Source organism: Gobio gobio, assembly GCF_949357685.1.
Source record: "Gobio gobio genome assembly, chromosome: 7".
Classification (NCBI taxonomy): domain Eukaryota; kingdom Metazoa; phylum Chordata; class Actinopteri; order Cypriniformes; family Gobionidae; genus Gobio; species Gobio gobio.
Window position 1 is genome coordinate 4787816 of NC_137103.1, and position 26912 is coordinate 4814727.

The 26912-nt window shown below is 39.1% G+C and overlaps 1 protein-coding gene across 2 annotated transcripts; it reads left to right on the top strand.

Moving 5' to 3' along the window:
• Positions 1–2964: 2964 nt before the first annotated feature.
• On the top strand, positions 2965–26912 carry stac3 (SH3 and cysteine rich domain 3; the record flags this gene model as incomplete). 2 transcript variants are annotated; one of them, XM_079821048.1, is made up of 13 exons in its annotated part: positions 2965–3303; positions 7516–7563; positions 7644–7722; positions 7789–7945; positions 9601–9698; positions 9793–9853; positions 11290–11387; positions 11476–11542; positions 14378–14424; positions 15031–15122; positions 15238–15289; positions 25882–26019; positions 26443–26912. In XM_079821048.1, the coding sequence occupies 12 exons, from the start codon at positions 7547–7549 to the stop codon at positions 26539–26541; spliced, it is 1005 nt and encodes a 334-aa protein (XP_079677174.1). In that variant the 3' UTR covers positions 26542–26912. The 2 variants fall into 2 exon arrangements, with proteins under 2 accessions (XP_079677174.1, XP_079677173.1); XM_079821047.1 differs by lacking the exon at positions 2965–3303 and having other exon boundaries at positions 7547–7563; positions 7644–7945; positions 26443–26762.

Sequence of the window (26912 nt, forward strand, 5' to 3'; positions counted from 1 at the left end):
TCTAGAGATGAAGCACTGACAGGTGAGTAATAGTTAGGATGCGCTTATGTAACTTTACAGTGTTAAATAAAAAACCTTTTGTGCGCTCCGTCAGATGAAATGCAGTGTCACACACACAGAGAAATTGGCTATAGGCAAGCTACTGCATAATAACTTTTTAACAAGCAGAATAATAAAGCATCACGATACACACCTTTAGCTATGTTTAAAAAAAAAAAAACTATTATAGTATTTAGAAGGACAAAAACATGAACTTTAACTATTGGCTTTACATCATCAAGTCACCACTTTACTTTTGCGCGAGGCCCTGTGCGGTCGCACACTTGGCACAGCCCTTGCAATGGTACTGAGTAGAGAGTAAGGGCCAGTCTCTTTTGCACTGGAGATTTCATAACAGTATTTTGGTTTTGGATATTGGGACTGAGCCACAGAGATTCAGAAATGCATCTGAAGTTCTGATACCACTCACTATCTGTGACGTGTCTCCCAGAAAATGCTGCTTCTTTTCACTGGTGCCTCAGTCACAAGATTGTCAGCTGTAAAGAAAATGACAAATAATAAATTCATGTTTTGTTTTGTTTTTAAAAAAAAAACTTTTTTGTAAATGTAACATATAATAGGAAATAATAGATTTATGTTTTAATTCACATATCATATTTAATAATGGGAAGCATTATTGGTTTTATATGATTTTCTGTGCTCTCTCAAAATTATGGATGCCATTGTAAAAATGTGGAAACTAGCAGACACAATACAAAATACATGTTTATTTATTTATTTATTTATTTGACAGGGACAGTGTACATTAATTGACATTGCTGTAAATGCACCAGAGCATTTCATCCGTTGTCCCTGGACAGATCTTAAAATTGTCTACCTAAAAACACAATAAAAAAGATTACAGAGAACAATACAAATATAAAAAGCAGTAAAACAGATATAACTCTTCAAATCCTGTTGCTAAATACGGTGTACAAATTTACTATAAAACAGACATGTTGAAAAAAAGAGAAGAGAGAAAATAAAAAGAATTATTATTATTATTGTATGTTTTAAACTAGTATTACATACCTGTCGCTGCTATGATAATGGCCCATTTCAGATGTTTTCGTGTTTTTCTTCTGTTTTTTTTGTTCTGGTTTTATCAGCTCCCACTCGCTGTAGTGATGGCAGATTATTGATGTAAAAACTTTCCAGCATTACGGTTATGAATGTGCCCATTTTGAAGTGTACAGAAAGAAAGCCGCTTCTCTGACGCAAAATACCACGAATCGTTACCATACGGTGTATATCTTATGACCCCACGAGAAACAATTACCATCCCAATAGGGCTCAGGACACCAATTATGAAATTGAAGATGGACTTTTGCCTTTGAAAAATCTACAGAACCTCAAAACACTGGAGCAAAAATTGTGAAGAACAAGTGATTTCAAAGACAAACTGGTGAGTTTTTGTTTTCTCATGAAAAAGAGAAAGTTTGTGCAATTTCAATTAAATATTAAAACAAATAAAATAGTTATTTTGTGAAAAATACAAAATTAGACTGTGTTCAGATCGCCTAGTGTGTGTGAGTGGTAAATGAAACGGTGCGCATGACCCATTCATTCACACAGAGACAGAACATCCATATCTAAATAGTCTTTTATGGTTTAATGTTCACAGACACTGGTCTACATCACGATTTATTTAAGTGTCCTGGCCTGCTTTTTATTTATTCATCAAAATTTTTTGAAATTCCGCGTTATACAGTAAATTCTGTTTTTATGACTGGATTCCGCGTTTTGTCCGTGTTTTCTGCTCTACGATTGCCCTTCATTGTATGGACACAAACTCTGAAAACGCTCTTCAAATATCTTAATTTGTGTTCTTAAGATGAACAAGTCATAATGATTGAACCATCATGAGAGCTGATAACAGTATTTTAATTTTGATGTGGACTCTAGTTATCAGAAGTGTTATCAGTTCATGTCACGAAGATAATTGATGATAAGCTTATGTTTCCCTTAGATTAATAACCTTGGCCTGGTTGGAGGGTTCAATACAAAGGACACTGTGTGGCGAATAATGCAGAGAACAGTTTCAAATGATTGAGCCAAAAACATCAACTGGAAAGGGGTAAATGGAAAAATATCCCTGGCGGCCCTGCAACTAAAGGATGTTGTAATTGGTAGAGACACCATACATTTACAAATTTCAGAAAAATGGCTTAAATAAAGAACATGTTGAATGCACAGGGATTATCAGAAAGCCTTCACACTGTTTTTGCAGAGTTAAATCATGCCTTCATTTTATTTTAACAGTGCTACCCTGATGTTTGATTGTTCATGTTATAGCTTATGTTAATTATTAATACATGTTTATGTTATATTATATTTGTTAATTTTTAATAAAAGCCCTTAATCTTTTTTTTTTAATGTTTGAATTTGTGTTTTCCTGCTAAAATGAATTATATTTAGTAGCATCCACAGATCTGTCTTACAGTGTCTGGGCCACATTAACTGATAAGAGTCATTTTACAGGATGTGGGCCTCACCTGGGCCAAAGGAAAGTTTGTCCTCAAACCCAAAAATTGGCATTTTCAATATGGTACATTAAATGATCTGTGAGGAATTTTGATGTGAAACTTCACAGACACACTCTGGGGACACCTCAGACTTATTGCATCTTGCAAAAAGAGGCATAATAGGTGCCCTTTAACAATAGAACTTGTTGGCTAATTATGCTTTTGGGAAATGCACCCCAAGAAAAATACATGCACAATTGTTAGATCAGTTTTTTTTTAAAGTATGTAACCGTTTACCAAGAACAGTTTTGGAAAATAAGTCATTCTCTGTTATTGTTCTGGCCTCTCTGTTACAGCTCCGGTCATTGATGCAAACTAACAGGCCTGAGTGAATCTGTGAATGACTTGAACTGACTACATGTGTGCATGTCAGTCAGAGAGAGAGAGAGAGAGAGAGAGAGAGAGAGAGAGAGAGAGAGAGAGAGAGAGAGAGAGAGAGAGAGAGAGAGAGAGAGAGAGAGAGAGAGAGAGAGAGAGAGAGAGAGAGAGAGAGAGAGAGAGAGAGAGAGGGGTCTTATTACTCTTCGTCATCTGCCATCTGTTTAAAACACTCACAGTGACACTCACGTACATGTACAAGGGTTTGCTCCTCAGCTCAGACCGGTCTGGTTATTAGTGAGTTAAAGTTAATTCCCACATCTAATGCAAACATAAGCGTAACATGCTGTAGGACAACATCTCATCGGTGGAAAACTCACTGAAGACATCCGGTTATAGGAAAACAAATCATCATTAACAGGTATGTATATTTTCATCTTAGTTTAGGTCACATTCTTCACTCCTCTTATTGAGAATGTGTGCATTTATATGTGACAATATTGAAATATATTTGCTATACCCATCCTAGAAAACATCATATTTTGCTCTGTAACTCTGCCTGGTGAGAGATACTAATTTTGTTGGCCTCAGATAGTGTTTCCAGCCCAGAAATAGACATGTGAGTGTGTGTGTGAAATTAAATTGTTTAGTTGGTGTATATGATTGGACAAATATTCCATTAGGTTATGATGCATAAACTTCTACAACATGCTGTACTTGTTTGTTGTTTATTCAGTTATGGAAGAGCATTAAAAATTAATGTTCCTGTACAATCTGACGTTTCAGAAGCTGTGAGGGAAAACCACTTTTTATTGTGTATTGTAATGTAATGCTTACCAACTAACAATTACCACACATTTTAAGCCATTTTATGCACTTACAATTAAAATCAATTGAAAGCAGTATAAATAGCTGATACCTGTACGCCAGACTTTAGTCTCCTGTTATACAGTAAAGTTTTCCCTGATCACTTTCTAAAATATCAAAGTTACCGATAATTCAGGTGTGCAACAACTAAAAATAATAAAATATACCAGCCAGTATTTTGTGTAAATGTGTGGTGAACACATACATATAGAATAAACATGAATAAAAAACAGATTTGGTTTTAAGAAACTATTTGATGTTAACATGACTGATTTGAAATGTGCCTTTAAATATATTTGGTTATTTTACAGTATGTGCACGTACCTAAGAAAGTACTGGGTAATGTACACTTATCGCCTGAATGATAACTCAAATATATTTAACTCACAGCGCTCTACTGCTGGCCATATAAACATGTTTGATTTATCAATGATGATATTTCATGTCTGCTAAGCTTCAACAAAATTCAACCATACAACAATTTACATTACTTTTCTTTTATTAAATGCCACACACTGATTTAATTTATAAATAAATTAGCTGTGCTTTTACTCTGACTAAATCACATTAAAAAAAATGAAGCATCTGATAAAAATGACAAATTGGAATAAGAGACATACATGCTGTTATAGTTGGCAGCACTGCTTCTACATTTTACATATGGCTATATCCTAAATATATGCATTGATATTTTAACATACAGTGATGCTTGTCAATGAAGCAAATACAAAATAGAGATTCAAACATCTATTTAATAAATCATATGAAGGGATGATCCATGTGATCTCTCAGTCCTCTCTCAAACATTGCAGTTGTTTCATTAGTGGTGACAAACTTGATGTTGTTACTTTATTGAAAATAAGTAAACTGCACTTTTTTGAAAACGTTTTCTAATATATGCGCGGATTGATTCTGACACCTCGAGCTCGCAGCCCCATTGTCTGGACACCATTCATTGGCGAGAAAAATCCCTCGTCAGTTGCCCGGTAAACTTTTAATGAATGGCTGGATTTGAGAATGTGATATGGTTTAGTGCGAATATCTTATCTGACGTGCTGCATGTTTTGAACGGAGTATACTGTACAGCATAGCTTCCAGTTTCTGTTCACAGTAAATGCTTCTCTGCAAGTAATAAATGCAAAATTATAATTTGGGAATGAAGCAAACATCTTCCCAAATTCGTAATGAGAATCATTTATAAATCTGTTGACAACAAAAGTCTCTTCTCACCAAGGCTGCGTTTATTTGACCAAAAATACAGTAAAAACAGACAGTAATATTGTGAAATATTATTGCAATTTAAAACAGCAGTTTTCTATGAGAATATATAGTAAAGTGTAATATATTCCCGTGGTCAAAGCTGAATTTATCATCATTACTCCAGTCTTAAGTGTCACATGACCCTTCACAAATCATTCTCATATGAGGATTTGCTCATGAAACATTTCTGAGTATTATCAGTGTTGCAAAAGTTGTGTAAACGAACTGACAATAGTCAATCGTATTGGTGGCACCGAGGGGCCCCCCAAATAAAATTCTGCTTAGGGCACCATAAAGGCTTGGGCCGGCCCTGATCATACCCCTTCATGCACACACTGTATGAGAGATCAAACTGATATTACCTTACAATCAACTTGAAGATCTTCCTTTTCAACATTTTAATGGAAGTCTTTGGCCTGCTGTGCAATTTCCAATCCCGAGGGCCAACCCCCACTAGAGGAGGGATGATATGGTTCTCTCACAATGGCCCTCATTTATCAAAAGTGTGTACACCAAATTTCCAGCGTACACCTGGCGTACACCCAAAACCAGGATGACTTTGAGATTTATCAATATGGACGTTGGCGTACGGCACGCTCAAATCCTACGCCAGCTCAGGAGGTGGTGTACGCACGTTTTGAGTTAGTGCGAAAATGCGCAGAAAAACAATTCCTAACACCACAAAACGCACTGACAAAGATATGCTATATTATGACCCACTGTAAAAAAAAAAAAAAAAAAAAAAAAACAACAACAACAACAACAACAAATAAAGCCCTATTTGCACGGGATAAGTAGGCTAGGCTATTATCTGGGGACCTCGTGTGATTTAGAAATTACTCCCCCACATCTGAATTTTGCGTGGCGCATTCGCACGGGATAAGCTGTGATTTTACTCGAATTTACTGACTTATCTCCTGGATATGATGTTAGGCCTACTTGAAAATGTTTTTTCGTTATATAGCTGTATGAAATTATAAACAGTCGTATCGATATCATTTTGATTGTTTTATAGTAACACAAATAATTTCGTTCAGTTAGAGAACAGACGCAATTAAAAACGTAACTAAGCAATAGCCTATCCTATAATAACACGGCGGAAGATTCAGTTTCAAAGCTAAATGTAAAAGTGCCCATTTAAGCGAGTTGTCATTGTACTGTTCTGTTTTTGTGTTTTTCATTAAGAATAATATTAAACACACCATTCAAGCAATTTACTCCCAAATTGTGCTCATTCTAAAGTGAAAGTGGTAGCCTATAATCCGCGCGGCCGCTCATGAAGTCATAACGGTGCACATATGCAGTCTAGCGCCATTCTTCGTGAAAGATAAAGATAGAAATGCTCACAGGACACGAAAACCTTGCAAAAATTATATACGATCGGCCTGATATCCCGGCCAAATAGATGCCGATTCGCACGGGACTAATATTATCACCTCGGTGTTCGGCGAAATATGGTAATTTGCGGGGGAATTTTTACTTTAGGCCTACATATTACAGACATGGCCGATTCGCACGGGATTAAGATCACAGACATTATCTGCGATTATTAGCCTACAAATCACCAGAGCTCCCCGCATATACTAATAATCCCGTGCGAATAAGTAATTATAAACTTCAGTGTTTATTTTTGTGCAACATGAACTTCAATTTGTGTGACTTTACCAAAGCATTTGATTTGTAGGCATGTATTCGTCCAGTTGCGAGCCTGTGCGCTTTACCTGACGTTGGTTAGGCCCGGCAGCTGCGCACGGACTGGACTGAAAATAATTCAGACTGACAAAATAATAAAAATGACATTCTTCTTCTTTTAAATAATAATAAAATAAATAATAATAATGATAATAATGACATTCTTCTAAATAACAATAAGCGTCATTAATAATACAAATCATAATAATAAGAATCTTACAAATTGTCATGCAATTATATTAATGTGAATGAATGGTACTCCACATCACATCATCATCACTATTGTACACATAGGCCTATTATTTCTAAACACGTGCTGTAAAATAATGAATTGTGATAGGTAATTTCTCATCCAAAAAGCTATTTAAACTGGATTTCCACCGTACACCTTTTTGTGGGCACCTTTAATCCCACTCTTTAAACTCCCAAATAAAACAATTTTGTTTTTTTCCACTTCCCTGGTGATGGTCTCGATCTCTACTTCAGAGAAGTTTCGCTTCTTTGCCGTCTTCCGTATGTCCATGGCGTAAAATGAGGGCGTGGGGGAGGCGGAGACTTGAATATATAGGGGCGTGTTAATCTACTGACGATCGTTTTCAGCCGCGGCATTTATCAAGGGCAGGTTTTGCGTACGCCTGGATTTCAGAGGTGCGCACAGCTTCATAAATCAGGCGGTGAGAGGAGTGTAAGCATAATCTTACGCCAATATATACGCCCGTTTCTACGCAAGATTGATAAATGAGGGCCAATGTGTTTCTATGATATGAGATTGACGGTTCAAATATAAAATCAGCTAATGTGTCATGGTGTGTAGGTGCTGAACTGCGGCTGAAGAGGCTGTATTTATGGCTCAATATGACCAGTGAGTGTTCCCAAAGATTATTTCATCTTTCAGGAACATTATTAAAGTGTACAACCATCTAAATGCCGATTGTGTTTCAGACTCGAGGATAAAGACTCACTGGATATTCATGATAATCCTCCGGCGCCAGACAATGTCGTAAAGGAGGATGATAACACTGTACGTATGTCAGTTTCTCTCCACGTCTGTGTCATGTGCACACAACTCACTTCCTGTCCTCCTCAGGTGTATTTTGTGTATGATGAAGAGGTGGAGGAAGAAGAGGCTCCTCCTCCTCCAACCCCTGAGCCAGTGATCCAGATCAATGACAGGCCGCACAAATTTAAGGACCACTACTGCAAGAAGCCCAAGTTCTGTGACGTCTGCGCACGAATGATCGTTCGTAAGTCCTCAGTCCTCTCTTTGTTAGACCGCTCAAGCAGACCATCCTAACTAAATTAGCTTTTAAAACTTTTTGTCATCCTAACAACGAACAGAGCAGAGCATAATAAAGTGCAGCATCAAGAATTTCCAATACTGGGGGACCATTTGGCCATATCTGATTATTGATCTGTCATGGTTACGGTCCTGGAATGATGTGTTAGATAGTTACTAAACTATAATTATTAGTTTCTACCTTGATCAATGTACCTGTAATAGAGTGGTGCAGGTATGACGTCACTTTGTGGGCCAACCGGCATTTCGCATAGCACTGGTTCCCTCGAGAAAAACCCACTAGGATTTTCCCGTAGGCTTTTGGATTAGGGGAGAGTGGGGTAAAATGAGCAATTTGTTTTACTTATGTAGTCCTCAAGACAAGACAAACTAAGGCAGAAGTACAATGAAAGTATCTAAAGTAATTTCAGGATGTTTGCTATCATTTTTAAACTCTTTTTTTTAATGAAAAACTAAACCAGTTGTGTAACATTACATTGGAATTATACCAGTATATACTTCAAAGATTTAACTTAACTACAGTGCCTTATGATAAGTTAAAATGCTGGCTCAATTTACCCCATATCATTTGGCTCACTTTGCCCCATAGCTGCCATTTTGGATTAAACTAGCTAGCTTACCAATTCAGGCTAATATTTAGCTTTTATACATTACTAAATCACCAATATGGATCATAAATAGTTGAATAGACCTTAAATAGACCTGGACAAATTTGCTTTGATACAACAGCCATTACATCTGTTATGCTAAAATGTTACTTTGACAAGCCAACAACAGTTTTTACAGTAAATGTGTGCCTTCCATGTGCTTCTCATTTTCACAGTCTGGCAGAAATGATGAGTGGTTCCAAAATATATGGTCACACGACAATAAAGGTGTACCAAGATAAAGAGGGTGGGTGCACTTACCCACTGGCTCATCTTACCCCACTCTCCCCTATCGCTAAAAACAAGCTCTGTGATCAACAAAAGTGTATGATACTCACATGTTTCGTCCATCAAGATAATTATCACAGATGAACACAACTTTAATGAATTTTGAAGCTTAAATGCAGTCGCCAGAAGTAAAAAGTATAAAACGAACTGCGCCATGGTCGCTCGACTTCAACGTCACCATCACTAAGCTTCTGACAACTCCTTCCGTTTTTATCTCAAAACATTTTCCCATAAGGTTTGAGTTAGAATAGTTTATCAGAGCACAATTATAAGCATAAAGAGGCTGTAAAAGCGGACTGGGCTCACCTTCCTCGACTGTCTCTGTAGTCCCATTAAACACTTGTTAGCAACAGCTTCAAAAATCACGAGTGGGGTAGTGCTGATGTATTTTATGTCGTAGAATAAAACGTGAAAGTGTCTTGAGCTTATTTCAGCCATTTAAACAAAACCCCATTCAAAAAAACTCAAAAAAGTGCTAAAATGCTAACTCGCTTCCATGCTTTGGCCTACAATGTCGTCATACCTGCACTACTCTAAAGCCTGCTAGCCAAATTATAATCAACTTGTTTTACTTTATCTGATATGAATAACTATCATACACAACTTTTGTGATGTTATAAATGATGTTTAAAAAACAAAATACTGATTTCTTTTCCTTTACTTTCAGTCAATAATAAATTCGCCTTGCGCTGCAAAAACTGCAAGACCAACATTCACCACTCGTGCCAGTCGTATGTGCAGTTTCAGAGATGCTTTGGGAAAATAGTGAGCTGACATTCTATATGCATTATATTGAACAGTTATGATACAATCACACTGACAGCTTCACTGTTTTCATTAATATCCCTGTTCCCGTCAGCCTCCTGGATTTAGACGGGCATACAGTTCTCCTCTCTATGATCAAGAGATCAATAACCCCGGTGAGTATGATGTATTTATGAAAGTTCATTTTTAACAACATGAAAAGACTCTCGATTATAACTAATTAAACAAGCAGTGTTTAACAAAGAAGGGCGAAATAATCCAATCAAAGCATGTTGGGAATTTCAAGCATGTGCTGACCACAGAACTGACCCAGATAACAGGGAATATTCTCGGAATATGGGATAACGGTTCTCTCAACAATGAACAAATGCTCTTTCAGTAACGTTAATAGAAAGTTTGTTCAAATAATTGTTTTCTATTGTTTAGTGGGACGTTCATCTAACATTTTATAGGTGTTACTACTAGAGCCTGACCGATAGGGGTTTTTGGGGGCCGATATTCTTTATGTGTATATTATTGTACAGAACCAGCAAAAAGTTTGGACACACTTTCTCATTAATGTCCAAACTTTTGACTGGTACTGTATATATAATACATTATGTACACAATATAAATACATTGCACATAAAACAGAATAAACATACAAATGAAAAAGGTTTTCAGGTTTTTCAAAGGTCTAAACTAGATTTTCAGGTAGGCTACAGATATAGTAATCAAATGTAAAATATCACTTCATAGTCTTAACTGTATAAATATAGATGAACCATTATTAAAGTTATTCAGTCGAGCACTGGGTGATTTTTTTTTCTTGTCTTATGAGAAAACGATCCCCTGCCATTGATGATTTCTGTGTTTTCAGTGTTATATGGTAGGGGGGGGGGGGGGGGGGGCGCTATTACTCATCTCCTGAACGAGTACAGGATCTCCTGATCAAAACACAGGCGAAGAAGAAGCAGAAAAGAGCGATCTCATATAAGAAGATGCATATGAAAAATAACGCGATCATCAACATTAAACAGCATATAAATCAAAACAGCTATGATATCGAATGAAATGTCGACCCAGGACTGTGGCGTTTTGAGGTGTTGATGGACTCAGATGGAGTAACAGATGTCCATCAATACCTCAAAACGCCACAGCTGTTTAATTTTGATGGTCGCGTTATGTTTCATATGCATCATCTTATATGAGATTGCGTGTTTCTGCTTCTTCTTAGCCTGTGTTTTAATCAGGAGATTCTGCACTCGTTCAGAAGATGTGTAATAGCGCCCCCTACCATATAACACTGAAAACACAGAAATCATCAATGGCAGGGAAGCGTTTACTTAAGACATAACGGACATATGTTTACAATGATACTCGCCAAACCGGCATTTTGACTTAATTTTGTGTGAATATTCATGCGCTTGTCAGATGCGTGGACATGCTTGGGTGCGCGTTCATATCGGTGGCATATCTGCGTCATATACGCCGGTGCCGAAATATCTACGACAGGCTAATCTCGGCTGATAAAATCGGTCAGGCTCTAGTTACTACTATGATGAATGATGAAATGAATGATACTTACAGAATTTAAACTGCATGTGTGCAGGTCAGCAGAACCGCACCGATCCGGTGTTTGACACACTGAGAGTGGGTGTGATCATGGCCAATAAAGAGAGGAAGAAAGGGTCAGAGGACAAAAAGAATGTAAGTGACCTGCTTTTAAGAATTATCCGGCGTGTGACTGAGCTCTCTCCTCTATGAAGACTGTAATGAACATCCTTCCTTTCACAAGATGATGATGATGATGATGGAGGAAGAGGAAGCTCAACAACCGAAAGAGGATGAAGAGGTTGGGGAGGGTAAGTTATACCAGCATTTTCTCATTGTTTGTTGTCTCTACAGCTAAAATACAGTCATCTCATTAGGGATCCAAGCGACTGGGAATGACAAGTGAGGCGAACCATTTTCCCATGCGGATGTCGCATCAGATTCAACTTTGCTGACATTTTAACAAGCACATTTGGCAGAATATAGATACTTGGTTTTGAAATTACCTCAGTGATTTATGTATCACTACACTAATGAAACTTCCATACACAAAACTCAGAGCAACCCCATGGCCATGAACTCAGATGAATATGCTTATCATTCCTCTGCTGAAGGCTTAAACCTGTTCTAAGTTTAGTCATTTACAGGAGTGACAACTGCATATGTATCTGTGCTCGCTTTTATTACGTTGGTCAAAACATTACACACAACAGTCACAGCACTGGTCCATGAGTTCATAGATAAAAGGCAACAAAGCTGAAGTTTTCACTATGTATTGTGGGAATATACATGAACTGTAAGTGTAGACTGTAGGGTCCATGATGAGGTCAGAGGGTGTTATTGCCTGGGAAAGAGAGGACTGCGGTCAGGCAAGTACTTAACCAGGAGACTTTTATAGGTCTTCATGATAATTGAATGCAAAAATAAAGTACATATTAGGAATGTCATGGTTTACATTAATACATTTTATGGTTACACAGGTGATAACATGCATATGATCCTTTTTGTTGACTTTAGTTCAGAAATTGTGAATGTAAATGTGAATGATTTAAACTGTTTAACATCTGATTTAAACATTTAGATTAAATATGCCAGTTAATGCCATTAATGGAGTTAAGCACTGAAATTTAATGAAATCATTATCCAGAAGTTACAAAATGTTTTTATTTTTTTTTATTTACATATAAAAAATGTATTTATACATTTACATACATATATAGTGGATGCGCTATGTTTAAACACTTTTCCTGTGGCAAGCTGCGTTTTAATGTTTTAACTAGCGAGGAATGCATGGCGCTTGATAATTCCGCTTTGTAACTAAATTGTGTTCAGAACTCATGTTCTGTTCAAATATTTCTGCGCAATGATGCGCACGTACTCAGTCTAAGCAGATGGCTTAGCATCAGATGGCATAATGACAGACACCGAAGGACTCGCTCTGTGATTGAACGGTCCATTGGCTGGTTTGAATAAGTCCATTGACAGAGTAATGTACAACCTCTGCTGCATGCAGTAGCCGAATAACTATTTTCGTGCTCTACCCAATATTATGAAAAATAGTATTGTATTTAAAGGATAATTTTGAAGGAAACTGTACGATATGTATGTTTTGTTTTTTAATTGGTTTGTTAGTGACGCGCAGAGGAATTTTTATTTTATCAAATTTGTATTTATTATTCTAAAACAAGGCAAGGATATTGAATGATAATGTATGTGACGACATCCATAGGCCTATCTCATATTTCCATAATGTCTTGTACCGTTGAACATGGTGTCACGTGGATGGGAATATGCATGGAAATGATATGCAGATGAGGTTATGCATAGTAAAACTAGGCATTGTAAGCTCCATATATGGTGATTTCGGGGAGGAGAAGGGAATTTTGCACAGGTTCTGGTGTACGCATGTTTTTATAACTCTGAAAACCTTTGTGCATAAAGGTTTTCATAAAGGTGCATCATTTCTTTTATGATGAAATCTACAGAAAGTTTTATACATGAGGCTCCTGATGTTCTTCTCTGGTGCACCTCAAGCCTCTCTGCTATTTCCCTGGCATCAGAGTTAAATCCATAATTTTGAAATTCCTGAAGGAATTCTGTCAATGTCCTAATTTCTTACCTAAATATTTGGGACTATTCAGGATCAATGGTACTTACCTCAAAGGCCATCTCTGCAGCTACTGGCAGTTCCTTCCAATTCTTCACCAATATCTGCATCCCATTTCTCTGTGGCCTGCTTCTTTAGAGCAGTCAATACCTTCAGCTTTAATAGCTTCAACCCTACACCTGGTTGTTGGCAATACCTTCTCATATTCTGTGAGAATGGTCCAATGGAGTGGAAAAGTGTAAAGTCTGATAGATGTAATGTACTGCTCCGAGACACAAAGGCTGAGGATCCAAACACAGCTTTATTGAAGGGTAACCCAAAAAAGTTCACTACTGAATCATTTCCACAGATGAGTAGTACTTTATCCATGCACTGACACACAGTATTAGGAATCCAGTGTACAGTATATAAACTTTTGAACGGGGTCATTATTTTTTTAGCTGTTTGTCTTAGGAACTGCATATAAACTTCTTTTATTAGAAATTTCATGATCCCTCTTTTCTGTTAATTATTAAAGGGATAGTTTACCAAAAAATGACAGCATTTACTCATCCTAATGTCTACATCCTTAAGAATTTTGGTAATTTCCGAAATTCACTTTTAATGAAATCGAAATGATTTCTGTTCGCCCATAGAAATTCCATTCCAAAAAAAGTTCATAAATAAATACATCAAGCCATTTAACCCAAATCTCCTGAAGAGACACAATTGTTTTATATGATGAACACATTTAATTTAGGCTTTCCAAATTAAAACATTGATCGACTGAACACACTTGCATCTCATGCAAATAACAAACATCATTGGTTCTTGTGGAAGCTCAATGTGTACCAAAACAGAAAACAGCCAAAAGATGGCAACACTTCACCAGTGTAACCGCTTACTGATCTCTTGAACCTGACATCCTTCACACAATATGAGATTGGCCTGTTAATTCTGATATTTTGAGGGAAAGGCAGTTTACATGTGAATCAATCTACAGTATATTGGCAAAAGAAAAAGAAAAATGTTAAATGGACAAACTATCCTTTATTATTAGGAAAGCAAGATGGAGACAAGAAAGACAAAACCGCAGCAGATGACAAGGTAAAATACAGCTGTGCTAGTGTTCATGCGGTCAGAAAGATTGCATGGACTGGTTTGTCAACTTTATGCAGCATTTTCAATGTTTCTAGTTCCAGCTCTGTCCAGAAGATTGAATACGATTATTCTCTTATGAGTTTGGGTTTGTACGTGTGTGCCCTTGAGTTTGTCTTGTCATTTGGTGTTTGCTAGGTAATTTTTAGTTGTTGATTGTGGTGCTTGTTAAAGCATGTATCACTAATACTATTGGGCATATGATGGGTTAAGGATTTGAACACACCCCTAATACTGAACTATAGTGCATAACTTGACCTACAACATTTGTGCTATGGGCATGATTTATACCTCAAAATGTGTGGTTTGCTGAAAAGACTTTTGCCTAGCAGGTGATGAAGTGAGTGTAAAAATCCTATAAACTTGGAGCCGTATTCACAAAACATATTAAGGCTACTTAGGAACTGCAAGAGACATTGTTGAATGAACATGTGCTCTGGCATGTAGTGTACGCGCTTCAACAGGTGTAACAGCGTCTGAATCTGGTTTCTGATCTCTGATTGGCCCATAATAGAGGCAAATAAAACCCTCTAACAGTCTGTATTTGGTTTGCAGAACAAGAAGCAGCAGCAGACATTAAGTCAGTCTCACTTTTATATGGCTCTGTATCGCTTCAAAGCCATTGAGAAAGATGACCTGGACTTCCAGTGAGTCTATTCACATATTTGTTAATATTTCAATTAGTCATAGTCATAACCATCATAAATGATTTGTTAATTTGTTTAATTGCTAAATGTGATCAGGTGTGTGTTTGTGTTTCAGTCCAGGAGATCGCATCACAGTGCTGGATGACTCTAATGAGGAGTGGTGGAGGGTGAGTTCATTGTGGTGAAATCTAGAAGAAGTTAAGGTTAGTACAGGAGGACATGATCGAGTACAGTTTTTCCTCTTCCACACGTTTAATGCAGGGCTGGGCAACTCTGGTCCCCAAGATCCACTTTCCTCCAGAGTTCAACTCCAACATAGTTCAGGTTTCTTTATTTTATATTATATATAGGTAAATTAGTTTTCAGTGAACAAGTTCAGGGTGTTTCTCATACACATCATAGACAATGCAACATACAACACTATAAAAAACAACACTAAACACTAAATCATCATAAACCCATTACTTAATCTTGTACATTTGAAAAATCACGACAGGGACACAACTGTTCTTATACCATTTAGTTGTGTACTGCGGTACTCTAAACCATCGATTAGACGGAAGATGCTGGAACTCATGATGCAGGGGATGAAACACCCATTCGCTGTACCTCCCTGATATACAGTGAAGCAGGCTTAAGTAGTGGCTCCCCAATCAACCTACAGGACCATTTTACGATTTAGTTAACCTCTTAGCCCGCAGCGGCGCTTGGACGGGGGCGGGCTTGTTTGTACTTATATTTACTTTTGTTCTATAAAAAAAATTAAATCAACTATCACAAATTATGCATCATTCCACTCTTCAAAATGCTTCCCACTTTTTAATCCAAAACAACCTCCTTTGTTTGCATGAGCGTTTTGAGTTTGAGTAATTATTAATGTCCATTTTCAATTAAATATATCGATTCTAATCCATACTCTATCATTCTCGCCTGTACTTTGGACTCTTGCACTCAAGTTGAGCTCTCCCTCGTCTTTCTCCTTCAATCACAGGTGTTTGGGTAACCAATATATCCAGGAAGTGCATTAAAGGCTTTGTGAGGTGTCAATCATAGCACCCATGGTTTTCGTTGGATAAAGCCAGTCAATGCCTAGCCAATGCCCTGCCAGCAAAGTTTTGATTGATGGATGTAGTAACCAATGAAAAGGCGTCATCTTGTGCAATTTTTTGTAAACAGCTTCGTGAATACTACTAGTGCTGACATTTCAAATCACGCCAGCACGCGTCTCTGTCAGTTTACTCACACACCTTAGCGCAGCTCGCATACTGTAATGACAGACAGTTCTTATCAACTAAATTATTTAGTTTAGTAGTATTTAGAGCAAACGACAGACACAGTGGGTATGGTGTCAGGCAAGAGGCATTTATTAACACAAAGAAAAATAAAATGTTCAAAAATGGGAATAAAGGGACAAACAAAACAGGGGATCTGGTGTCCTCTGTGTGCCAGGGAATAGTGAAGGAAGGGTAGTGAACGGATAGGATGGGTCCAAGTAAGGGGCAGGGTCCGACGGCCTCACACGCTTCTCTTCGGTCCGAGGCGCGTATGTATGTTAACGTATGACTCATGAAGAACTAAACCACTTATTAATGATTACTGCATCAGCAACTAATAAACATTCTATATGATCAATAGATTAAATAATATATTAATTTCTATTAATTAAATGTGTCATAATGTGTTAATTCCCTAATAACTATATTATAATATAGTTAATTATATTAACTAATAGTGTACATTCATGTGTTAATTACCACAATGGGTCAAAGCCATGCATTTCAACTTCCAGTTGTCTGCTTTAATTAATCATTAACTAATGATTTGCAAAGGTATCATTATGCTACGACTTTACTTGTTGAGGCACATGACTATTAACCTCTTAACAAGCGCCCCATTTTTTAGGAATTCTTTGAAAACGATATACCCAAATGAAAATGTCTGCAGCTCTTAAACCCTATGGTCTATATTCATAAACCTGGTCTTATTTTAAACTAGACACTTGAAATATTGCTACCCAAGAGTCATAATAACTCAAAGTAATATGGGAACAGAGTAATATACATGTAAATATACATGTAAGTGACTCACGTTTTTTGTTTTTTGTTTTCACTTAGGGAAAAAAATATAATTTAATGTTAAGAGCCTGAAAATAACTTAAATATAAAACTGAATGTCTAATCATGTCATGATTCAAATATGAGGATGATTCTCTCAGTAATGTAGCTTCTGTGAGCTTTTATGTCAAGAAAAGTCTAGGCGTCATTTCAAAAAGGCCATTTATTTCAGAACATTTGCTATTGTAAAGAGTAGTTTTTCATTCAAATAAATCTGCAATAAACTGCAATATACTACTAATTAAAATGGATAAACAGTTACTGAAAAACTAAAGCAACTATTTACAGAGATTACAAAGTGTAAAAAACTAATTTAGCTGATGGGAAGCGTCAGTGAGAGACTGCGCGCTCCACTGCAGTTGCGCCATGGAGAACGCGCAGCCAGCGCACAAACAGTATTCACCAAAGCCTACTTACGCAAACTGCGCAAGATAATGCCTTTTGATTGGTTACTAAGTCCATCAATCAAACCTTTGTTGGAAAGGCATTGGCTGGGCACCGAGTGCCTTTATCCAAGGAAAACCATGGGCGCAATGATTGACAGCTCACCAAGCCTGTAAGGCACTTCCTCTATATGATGCATCCCAGAAGAGTCTCTGATTGAAGGAGAGAGACGAGGGTTGAACCATTGCACGTGGGAGAAGCTATTCTAGCAGGGGGAGTTTGCCAGACACGGAATAGAATCGATATTTCATTGAAAATGGACATGATTGATCACGCTAACTCAAAACTCTCTTGCAAACAACGGAGGATTTTTAGTTTTTTCCCTATTTTTTCGTTGTTTTGGATTAAAAAGTGGGATGCATTTTGAAGAATGGACTCTTACACAGAGATGTATGCGGGTGTTTATTGGATTCGTCCGATCTGATCTGACGACAGGAGATGAAAGATGAGTAACGCTGATATTATGCTAATGTTTACATGGACGGTCCTTTAGCATTTCATTTAACCCTTTCCTCTCTGGTGTATTTATTGCAAAAACAAGTTCAGAACATGAATCTTGAGTGTTTTAGCTTTCAAATGATGCATAGTTTGTGATAGTTGATTGAATATTTTGTTAACTAATTGTTAAGTAATATGTAATTGTGGTTATGGCTTTTGAATTAGTTAATATGTCATGTGCTTCAACAAGTAAAGTCATAACATAATGATACCTTTGCAAATAATTAGATAATGATTAATTAAATTCATCATTTTTACGGGCCAGACTAAGACCAGTTCACAAACCCATTATGAAGAAAATAAAATCAAGGACCGAGACGTCGCCCGGCATGGCACAGCCATGTGGGCTCACCACCTGCAGGAGGGATCGTAAGAGGCCGGTGCATAGTGGAATCGGGCAACAGTTGAAGGCGAGGCCCCCGACGACCGGATCTCTGGACACAGAAACTGGCTTTAGGGACGTGGAATGTCACCTCGCTGACGAAGAAGGAGCCTGAGCTTGTGCGGGAGGTCGAGAGGTACCGACTAGAGATAGTAAGGCTCACCTCCACACACAGCTTGGGCTCTGGAACCACATTTCTTGAGAGAGGCTGGACTCTTTACTACTCTGGAGTTGCCCATGGTGAGAGGCGGCGAGCTGAAGTTGGTTTGCGTATAGCCCCCTAGCTCAGCCGCCATGTGTTGGAATTCACCCCAGTGAACGAGAGGATCGCTTCCCTGCGCCATTGAGTCGGGGATAGGTCTCTCACTGTTGTGTGTGCCTACGGGCCGAACGGCAGTGCGGAGTACCCGGCCCTCTTGGAGTCTCTGGGAGGGGTACTGGAAAGTGCTCCGACTGGAGACTCCGTCATTCAACTTGGGGACTTCAACGCCGACGTGGGCAGTGACAGTGACACCTGGAGGGGCGTGATTGGGAGGGATGGCCCCCCTGATCAAAACCCGGGCGGTGTACAGTTATTGGATTTCTGTGCTAGTCACGGCTTGTCCATAATGAACACCATGTTCAAGCATAAGGGTGTCCATCAGTGCACGTGGCAGCAGTACACCCTAGACCGGAGGTCAATGATAGACTTTGTGGTTGTCTCATCTGACCTCCGGCCGTATGTCTTGAACAGTCGGGTGAAGAGAGGGGCAGAGCTTTCAACTGATCACCACTTGGTGGTGAGTTGGATCTGAAGGTGGGGGAGGAAGCTTGACAGACTCAGCAGACCCAAACGCACTGTGAGGGTCTGTTGGGAACGTTTGGCTGAGTCCCCTGTCAGAGAGATCTTCAACTCCCACCTCCTGCAGAGCTTCGACCGAATCTCGAGGGAGTCTGGAGGTACTGTGTCCGAGTGGACGGGTACGGCCAAGCGGACTGCAGCCCAGGTAGTTGTGGAGGCAAACAATCGGGCCTGTGAGGAGTTCAGTGAGGCCATGGAGAGATTCTGTCAAACCGCTAGATGCCTCAGGAGGGGGAAGCAGTGCCCTACCAACACTGTTTACAGTGGAGGTGGGCAGCTGTTGACCTCAACTGGGGATATCATCGGACGGTGGAAGGCATACTTCGAGGATCTCCTCAATCCCACCGACACGTCTTCCATTGAGGAAGCAGAGGCCGAGGGCTTGGAGGTGGACTTGTCCATCACCCAAGCTGAACTTACAGAGGTAGTTAAAAAGCTCCTCGGTGGAAGGCACCGGGGGTGGATGAGATCCGCCCTGAATACCTCAAGTCTCTGGATGTTGTGGGGCTGTCTTGGCTGACACACCTCTGCAGTTTCACATGGTGGTTGGGGACAGTGCCTCTGGACTGGCAGACCGGGGTGGTCGTCCCTCTTTTCAAGACGATGGGCCAGAGAGTGTGTTCCAGCTACAGGGGGAATCACACTTCTCAGTCTCCCTGGCAAAGTCTATGCTAGGATACTGGAGAGGAGAATTAGGCCGAGAGTGGAACCTCGAATTCAGGAGGAACAGTGTGGTTTTCGTCCCGGTCGTGGAACACTGGACCAGTGTCTATTAGGGGTGTAACGATTCATCTACTACATCGATGTATCGATTTATTTTCCTATGATCTAACTACATCGATCTGTGCTCGGCAAGATGGCCTTCCGGACGAAATATATCGATCTAACATCGTTTTAAAAGGTAATCAATCGATTGTATCGATCATGGGAAATAACGCATTGGATTTAAGCACGTCATTCATTATATGGATATTTTTTCTTAGCACTTTTAATGATAAAGCCGTTAAACGTTACTCGATTAAGTCTGCCTATCTGTGACATCATCGCAACGCACGCACCAGCAGCAGCGCTAAGAAAACAAAACATAGCATGGCGGATGACAGAGAAGCCAACGTGCGAGAAATTATCAAGCCACCAGGAGAAAGAGCTAAGTTAATAACGTTTTACCTGTCCTTTCAACCCTTGCTAAATGTTACCTGTGAATTCCTGACACCAGTTTGCCTACAGAGCGAGTTTTAGTACAGCTGGCGACATAGTGAACGCACAGAGAAGTGTTCTGCGGTCAGATCATGTTGATATTTTTGAAAAAGAAATCTGTAGAGTCATTGAAGAGTAGTTGGTTACATTTTATCTTTGTTAAATATTGTTTGTTTATTAAACTGAGAGTAGTAGCAGGTTCAGCCAGTTTATTCAACCTGAAGAAATGTTGGTTGCACTTTATTTTTGATATTAATATTGTATTTGTATTTTAATGTTGTAAAACAACAGCAAAAGTAGCAGGTAAACCTACTATTAATTAAACCTGAAGAGTAGTTAGTTGCACTTTATTTTTTATACTAATATTGTAATATTTTTATGTTGGAACACAAAAGCAGAAGTAGCGGGTTAACCTACTGTTGAAATGTTGGTTGCACTTACTGTGCTGTAGCAATTATGGGTGCAGACATAGTTAACGAATCTTCCAATGATTCGATCAAATTAACATCCTTTTCAACAAAGCACAATTCAGCTCCAGGAAATCGATCATCATCACGAGGGAGATGGGGGCTTGATTCTGCCCCTGAGCTACTAGTTCTGACTTCCTATGGACTCGCCACCAAACTCAGTTAAAAGAGGACAAAGGGCTCGTGGTTGTCACAAGACAAAGAAACAACCAGACCTCTGTCTTTGCAATGACCGGTAAATGAACTCCACGACACAGCTAAAACTCCAAGCAAGCTCACAGAAACTGTCACATATGGAGTGCAGCAAATCACGGATTATTGGACTTTTTCATTTCAAATAGCCTTCGACGTAGGCTATAGTTGTTTACAACTAATACACGTTAGTTAGACTATTAGGCATGTATATTACTCACAATTCATGCAATTATGTAACTATTGAATGAGTGGATGAAAAAGCATTGTGTTTGATACCGGTGTGTTCGTATGGGTATAATCCAACAGATGAGCTGAATGAAATCTTTATAGAATTGATCATGTCCTTATAGTAAGAAATTAGGTCTAAATTTACTCTCTGCTTAAGAGGAGGAAACTAAATTCTATAGATAACCCAATTTTGTGGGAGGGGTGGAGACACAGTCACCCCTGAAGCCTAATTGGCCAGAACCCATCCAGGGGATGGGCAAATGTTTGAGTTTAGTCTCAGAACACGAACGAAAAGTTTAGTTGTCTACAGTTCCGTGCAGTTCTGTACAGTTCAGACCAGAAGCAGTGCAGAGTTCAGCTCAAGTTCGGTTCCAGTTCGGTCCGAGCTGGTTCGCGGCCTGTTCGCAGTTCAGAGATGAGCTAAGTCCTAGCAGTTTGACCAGAGTGAGTTCTGAACGGAGCTCCCAGGAGACGGTCTGACTATCGTGACAGACCAACATCAGAGAAAATGGGTTAACAACGATTTCATTCAGGCCATCTGCTTTTCTCTCACTTTCCTTTCTTTTACTTAAAGTTTATTTTATTTCCGTTAAGTCTCGGGTTCTGTTAAGTTTCGCCGCAAAAGTCTCTCAACAACGAGTTTCTAACAGCGCGCTCCAACTTCAAACAACGCCCACAAGACTTCCATCCAGCCGCCAACACCCCACGTGGTTGGCTTCCCCAGACGTCAACCAGACCTTCAGCGAATCAAAGATCCGGGAAAATCCCTGTACAGCCAGGAAAAGGGAATTCCCCTTTTCAGACGACACGCGAAACCCAAACGCAAGTAACGCCTTTTTGATTCCAAGCTGAACTGGTGCATTAGATCAAATGTAATAACCCTGCCTAAGAAACGATAGGAGGTTAAATTACTGATCAATGGTTTCTTCAGGTCATGTTTCATAAATGCATAGATTGCTTAGGATTTCATAATTTCTCTCTCTTAGAACTTATTCTTTCCTCACCTTCTTCCTTGCTGCAACGTGTGAATGTGCGAGTGTGTGTGTTTATGTTAGATATTAGTTTGATGTGTTAGATTAATCAATAAAGTTCCGTTTGTATTCAAAGATAACTGTTCTTGTGTTATGTGCTTATCAATTTAATGTCTTGAACTGCCGATCTAAGTTACCTGGCTATTAAATAGTGTTTCACTATTGTTCGGATATTAATATCCGCTGCAGAGTGGATATTTACGGCCCGTTCAAATGAACGCTAGAAGAGTCATTTGCTCGGCTGTAAAATAGACTCTCAAAATTCCCTATGAATTCATTAATTCATTCATTTGAGCTAAATATACATGTTTCCCTTTAACAGAGCCCCCTTTAAGTTCTTACATATCGGCGGACAAATAAGTAAAAGGGTAAACATTAATTCTGAATTATTTATAATATATAGTGTCATTCGAGTCTTTCATTTTAATTCAGTTCCCCGTTGAGTTATTACTTTATCCAGGGGCGTAAATCATGGGGGGGACAGGGGGGACAGGACCCCCCCAATCTGAGGGCTGTCCCCCCCTAAAAACCAAGCTGAGTATTGTAAATAATATAATGATGTATACTTAAAATACATGTGTAAGTAGTAAAACAATACAAAAGCAAACAGGACAAAAAAAATGCGTTTAAGTTTAGAAAAATGTTGAGTTCCCCCCTCCCCCCTTGCCCCACAGTGGTTTGATCCACCGCGCACCTCAACTAACTTAACGTTACCCATGGAACGTAAAAAAAACTACAACACAAGTTTGTGGAGACAACAAGCCCTTCAGACAGCAGTTATGAAACTCCAGTAAGCTGTCAATACTATTTTATTCACTTTAAACATCAGATGAACTCTTTCGGACTCTTTTCTCTTTAATACAGATTAGGCAAAACACTGTTAACATCACTTGCCCACCGTCGTTTTCATTTTTATAGTAATAAAATAATTTTGTTTAATTAGAGAACAGACACAACAATTAAAAACTGAATGTGTCTGCTCAATACAGCACGAGCCGAACGAGAGTCAGATTTCATTAATCACCAGAGCAAACAGCTGACAGACAAGATGATCGCGGAACATTTGGTTTCAAAGCGACATGTAAAAGTGCCTATTTAAGGGAGTGTGTCATTGTCCTGTTTTCTTGCTGTGTTTTTCATTAAGAATAATAGGCTAATGAACCCATAATTCAAGCAACCCGAACCCGCCCTCGAATTGGTGCTAATTCTAAGTCTAAAGTATACGCGGACGGCCGCTCCGCCAGATCTGTGTTGGGCTTGCTGCAGTTGAATATCTAAAGATCTGAATATCATAGTATAAAATACTATGTGTAGGATACGAGATAATTTAATAATTATAATATGACTGCGTGGGGAACCTTACTCATATTTAAACAACTATCGCTTTGTGTTGTTGGTCAGATAAAATGACAGAGAAAAGAAAAACGGACATTAGATCATTTTTCAGTGCACCAAAACGCCAAATAAGCACAAAATGTTTTTTTTTTTTTTTTTAAATATTATTATATATATTTTTTGTGGTACACATATCCTTACAAGTACGATTTTGGCTGTATTATTTGTGTCCCCTTCAAAAATTGCTTTTGAGAAATTTCATGTTTATCGCCCCCCCCAACTGTTAGATGAAATTTACGCCCCTGACTTTATCTGACTCATAGTCGCTACAGTGCTTTTATTGAAAATGTATTGAAAATTGAAAATGAGAGCAGAAAAGGTTAACTTCCTTTTAATTCAACCTAAACTGTTGGTTGCACTTTATTCAAATAAAATTTTAATGCATTTGCCATTAATTGTTGTTTACTTGTTTGTTTATATCCATAATTAATTGATACCTGATTCCCTTACAAGAAACAACAGGAATCTAGGAAACTTCACCAGCATTGACCAGTATCCAGATATTTATTTCAGTCACACAATTTTTGGCTAAAAAGTTACTGAATCGATTTCAAGTCACTGAATCGTTTCGGATCGTATCGTTCTAAATGAACCCATATCGTCCTTGAATCGTATCGACAACCTCAAATCGTGATACGAATCGAATCGTTGTTAAAACGAATCGTTACACCCCTAGTGTCTATACTCTCTCCAGGGTGCTGGAGGGTTCATGGGAGTTTGCCCAACCAATCCACATGTGCTTTGTGGATTTGGAGAAGGCATTCGACTGTGTTCTTCGTGGCGTCCTGTGGAGGGTGCTCTGGGAGTATGGGGTCCGGGGCCCCCTGCTTAGGGCTTTTCGGTCCCTGTACGACACAGCAAAGGGCCGGGGAGTGTGCGGCTTGGGGACCACATGATTTCATCACTGCTTTTTGCGGATTATGTTGTCGTTTTGGCCTCTTCAGACCAGGACCTTCTGTGTGCACTGGGACCGTTTGCAGCCGAGTGAAAAGCAGCTGGGATGAGAATCAGCAACTCCAAGTCCGAGGCCATGATTCTCATTTGGAAAAGGGTGGCTTGCCCGCTTCATGTTGGTGGAGAGTTCCTGCCTCAAGTGGAGGAGTTCAGGTATCTTGGGGTCTTGTTCATGAGTGAGGGAAGGATGGAACGGGAGATTGACAGACGGATCGGTGCAGCTTCTGCAGTAATGCGGTTGATGTACCGGTCTGTCGTGGTGAAGAAGGAGCTGAGCTGTAAGTTGACGCTCTCGATTTACCGTCCGATTTATGTTCCTACTCTCACCTATGGTCATGAGCTGTGGGTCATGATCGAAAGGACAAGATGCAGGCGGTCGAAATTAGCTTTCTCTGCAGGGTGGCTGGGCGCTCCCTTAGAGATAGGGTGAGAAGCTTGGTCGCTCGGGAGGAGCTCAGAGTAGAGCCGTTGCTCCTCCACATCAAGAGGAGCCAGCTGAGGTGGTTCGGGATCTATTTCGGATGCCTCCTGGACGCCTTCCCAGGGAGGTGTTCTGGGCATGTCCCACTGGTAGGAAACCCCTGGGAAGACCTAGGCCTGGGAACACCTTGGTATTCCCCCAGAAGAGCTGGAGGAAATGTCTAGGGAGAGGGAAGTCTGGGCGTCTCTGCTTAGACTGTTGCCCCCGCGACCCGGCCCTGAATATGCGGAAGATGATGGATGGATTAATTAAAGTAGACAACTGGAAGTTGAAATGTATGGCTTTGACCCATTGTGGAAATTAACACATTAATTTACACTATTAGTTAATATAAAGTATTATTAGGGAATTAACACATTATGACAAATTTAAATGCACCCCAGGTTAGCAGATTCAGGTGTGTTTGATTCAGGTTGGAGCGGAACTCTGCAGTGCATTTGTTCTCTAGGAGCAGGGCTTCGGACCTAGGCTTTAAAGTAACTACAAGCCTACATATTCTGTTTTAAACTGTGTTTATGTGTGTGTCTTATAGGGTAAAATTGGTGAGAAGACAGGCTACTTGCCCATGAATTACATCATCAGAGTGCGAGCAGGCGAGAGGGTGTATAAAGTGACACGCTCCTTTGTGGGAAACAGAGAGATGGGACAAATTACCCTGAAGAAAGATCAGGTCAGTGTGTGTCTGTGTAGTGAGGACTGAAGAGAGTCAACTGAAACAGTCAACAGGAATACCTCTGTATGTCCCACATGGTGCACCAAAAATCTGGCCTCCCTAGTTAATGTTTGTAATTAAAGGGTTACTTCACCCAAAAATGAAAGTTCTGTCATTAATTCCTCACCATCATGTCGTTCCAAACCCGTTAGACCTTCAGTCATCTTCGGAACAGAAATTAAACAAACCAATAAATGACTTTATTCAACAATATCTGTGTGGAACAACATGAGGGGGAGTAATTGATGACAAATTTAATTTTTGGTTGAACTAACCCTTTACGTAAGTATAAAAGAACCAAATCAAAATGTATTTAAGAGGCAGTTTCTTGAAAGATTACTGATCGATTTTTCTGATTTATAACTATGTTCTGCTTTGTAGATTGTGGTGAAGAAAGGAGAAGAGGTGAATGGATATCTGAAAGTAAGCACTGGCCGTAAACTGGGCTTCTTCCCCGCTGACCTACTACAGGAGCTCTGAATGATGGACATTCATTCCTGAAGAAAAAAAATTAAGCTCAAGAATGGACAGAGAAATAAATGATACAGAAGAGAGATATGACAATATCTGACCTCACTGGCACTGTGAAAGAGATATGAACGCATGTGGGCATGTACACAGGGTCTAAATGTAACTTTCACCAAGCACTGTATATGAATAAAATGTTCTTTGCTGAGAAAATAAAAACAAAGTTGCTCATTAGTTGGCTGGTAATTTTATTAGAAACTGCAAAATAAGAATTGAATAATTCATACTGCAAAAGTGACAGTCTAATCCTAGCTGACGGGAGTGACATACAAACAGTTTTCTAAACAAAATGTGTCAAACTGTATTATAAAAGTTTGTTTTGT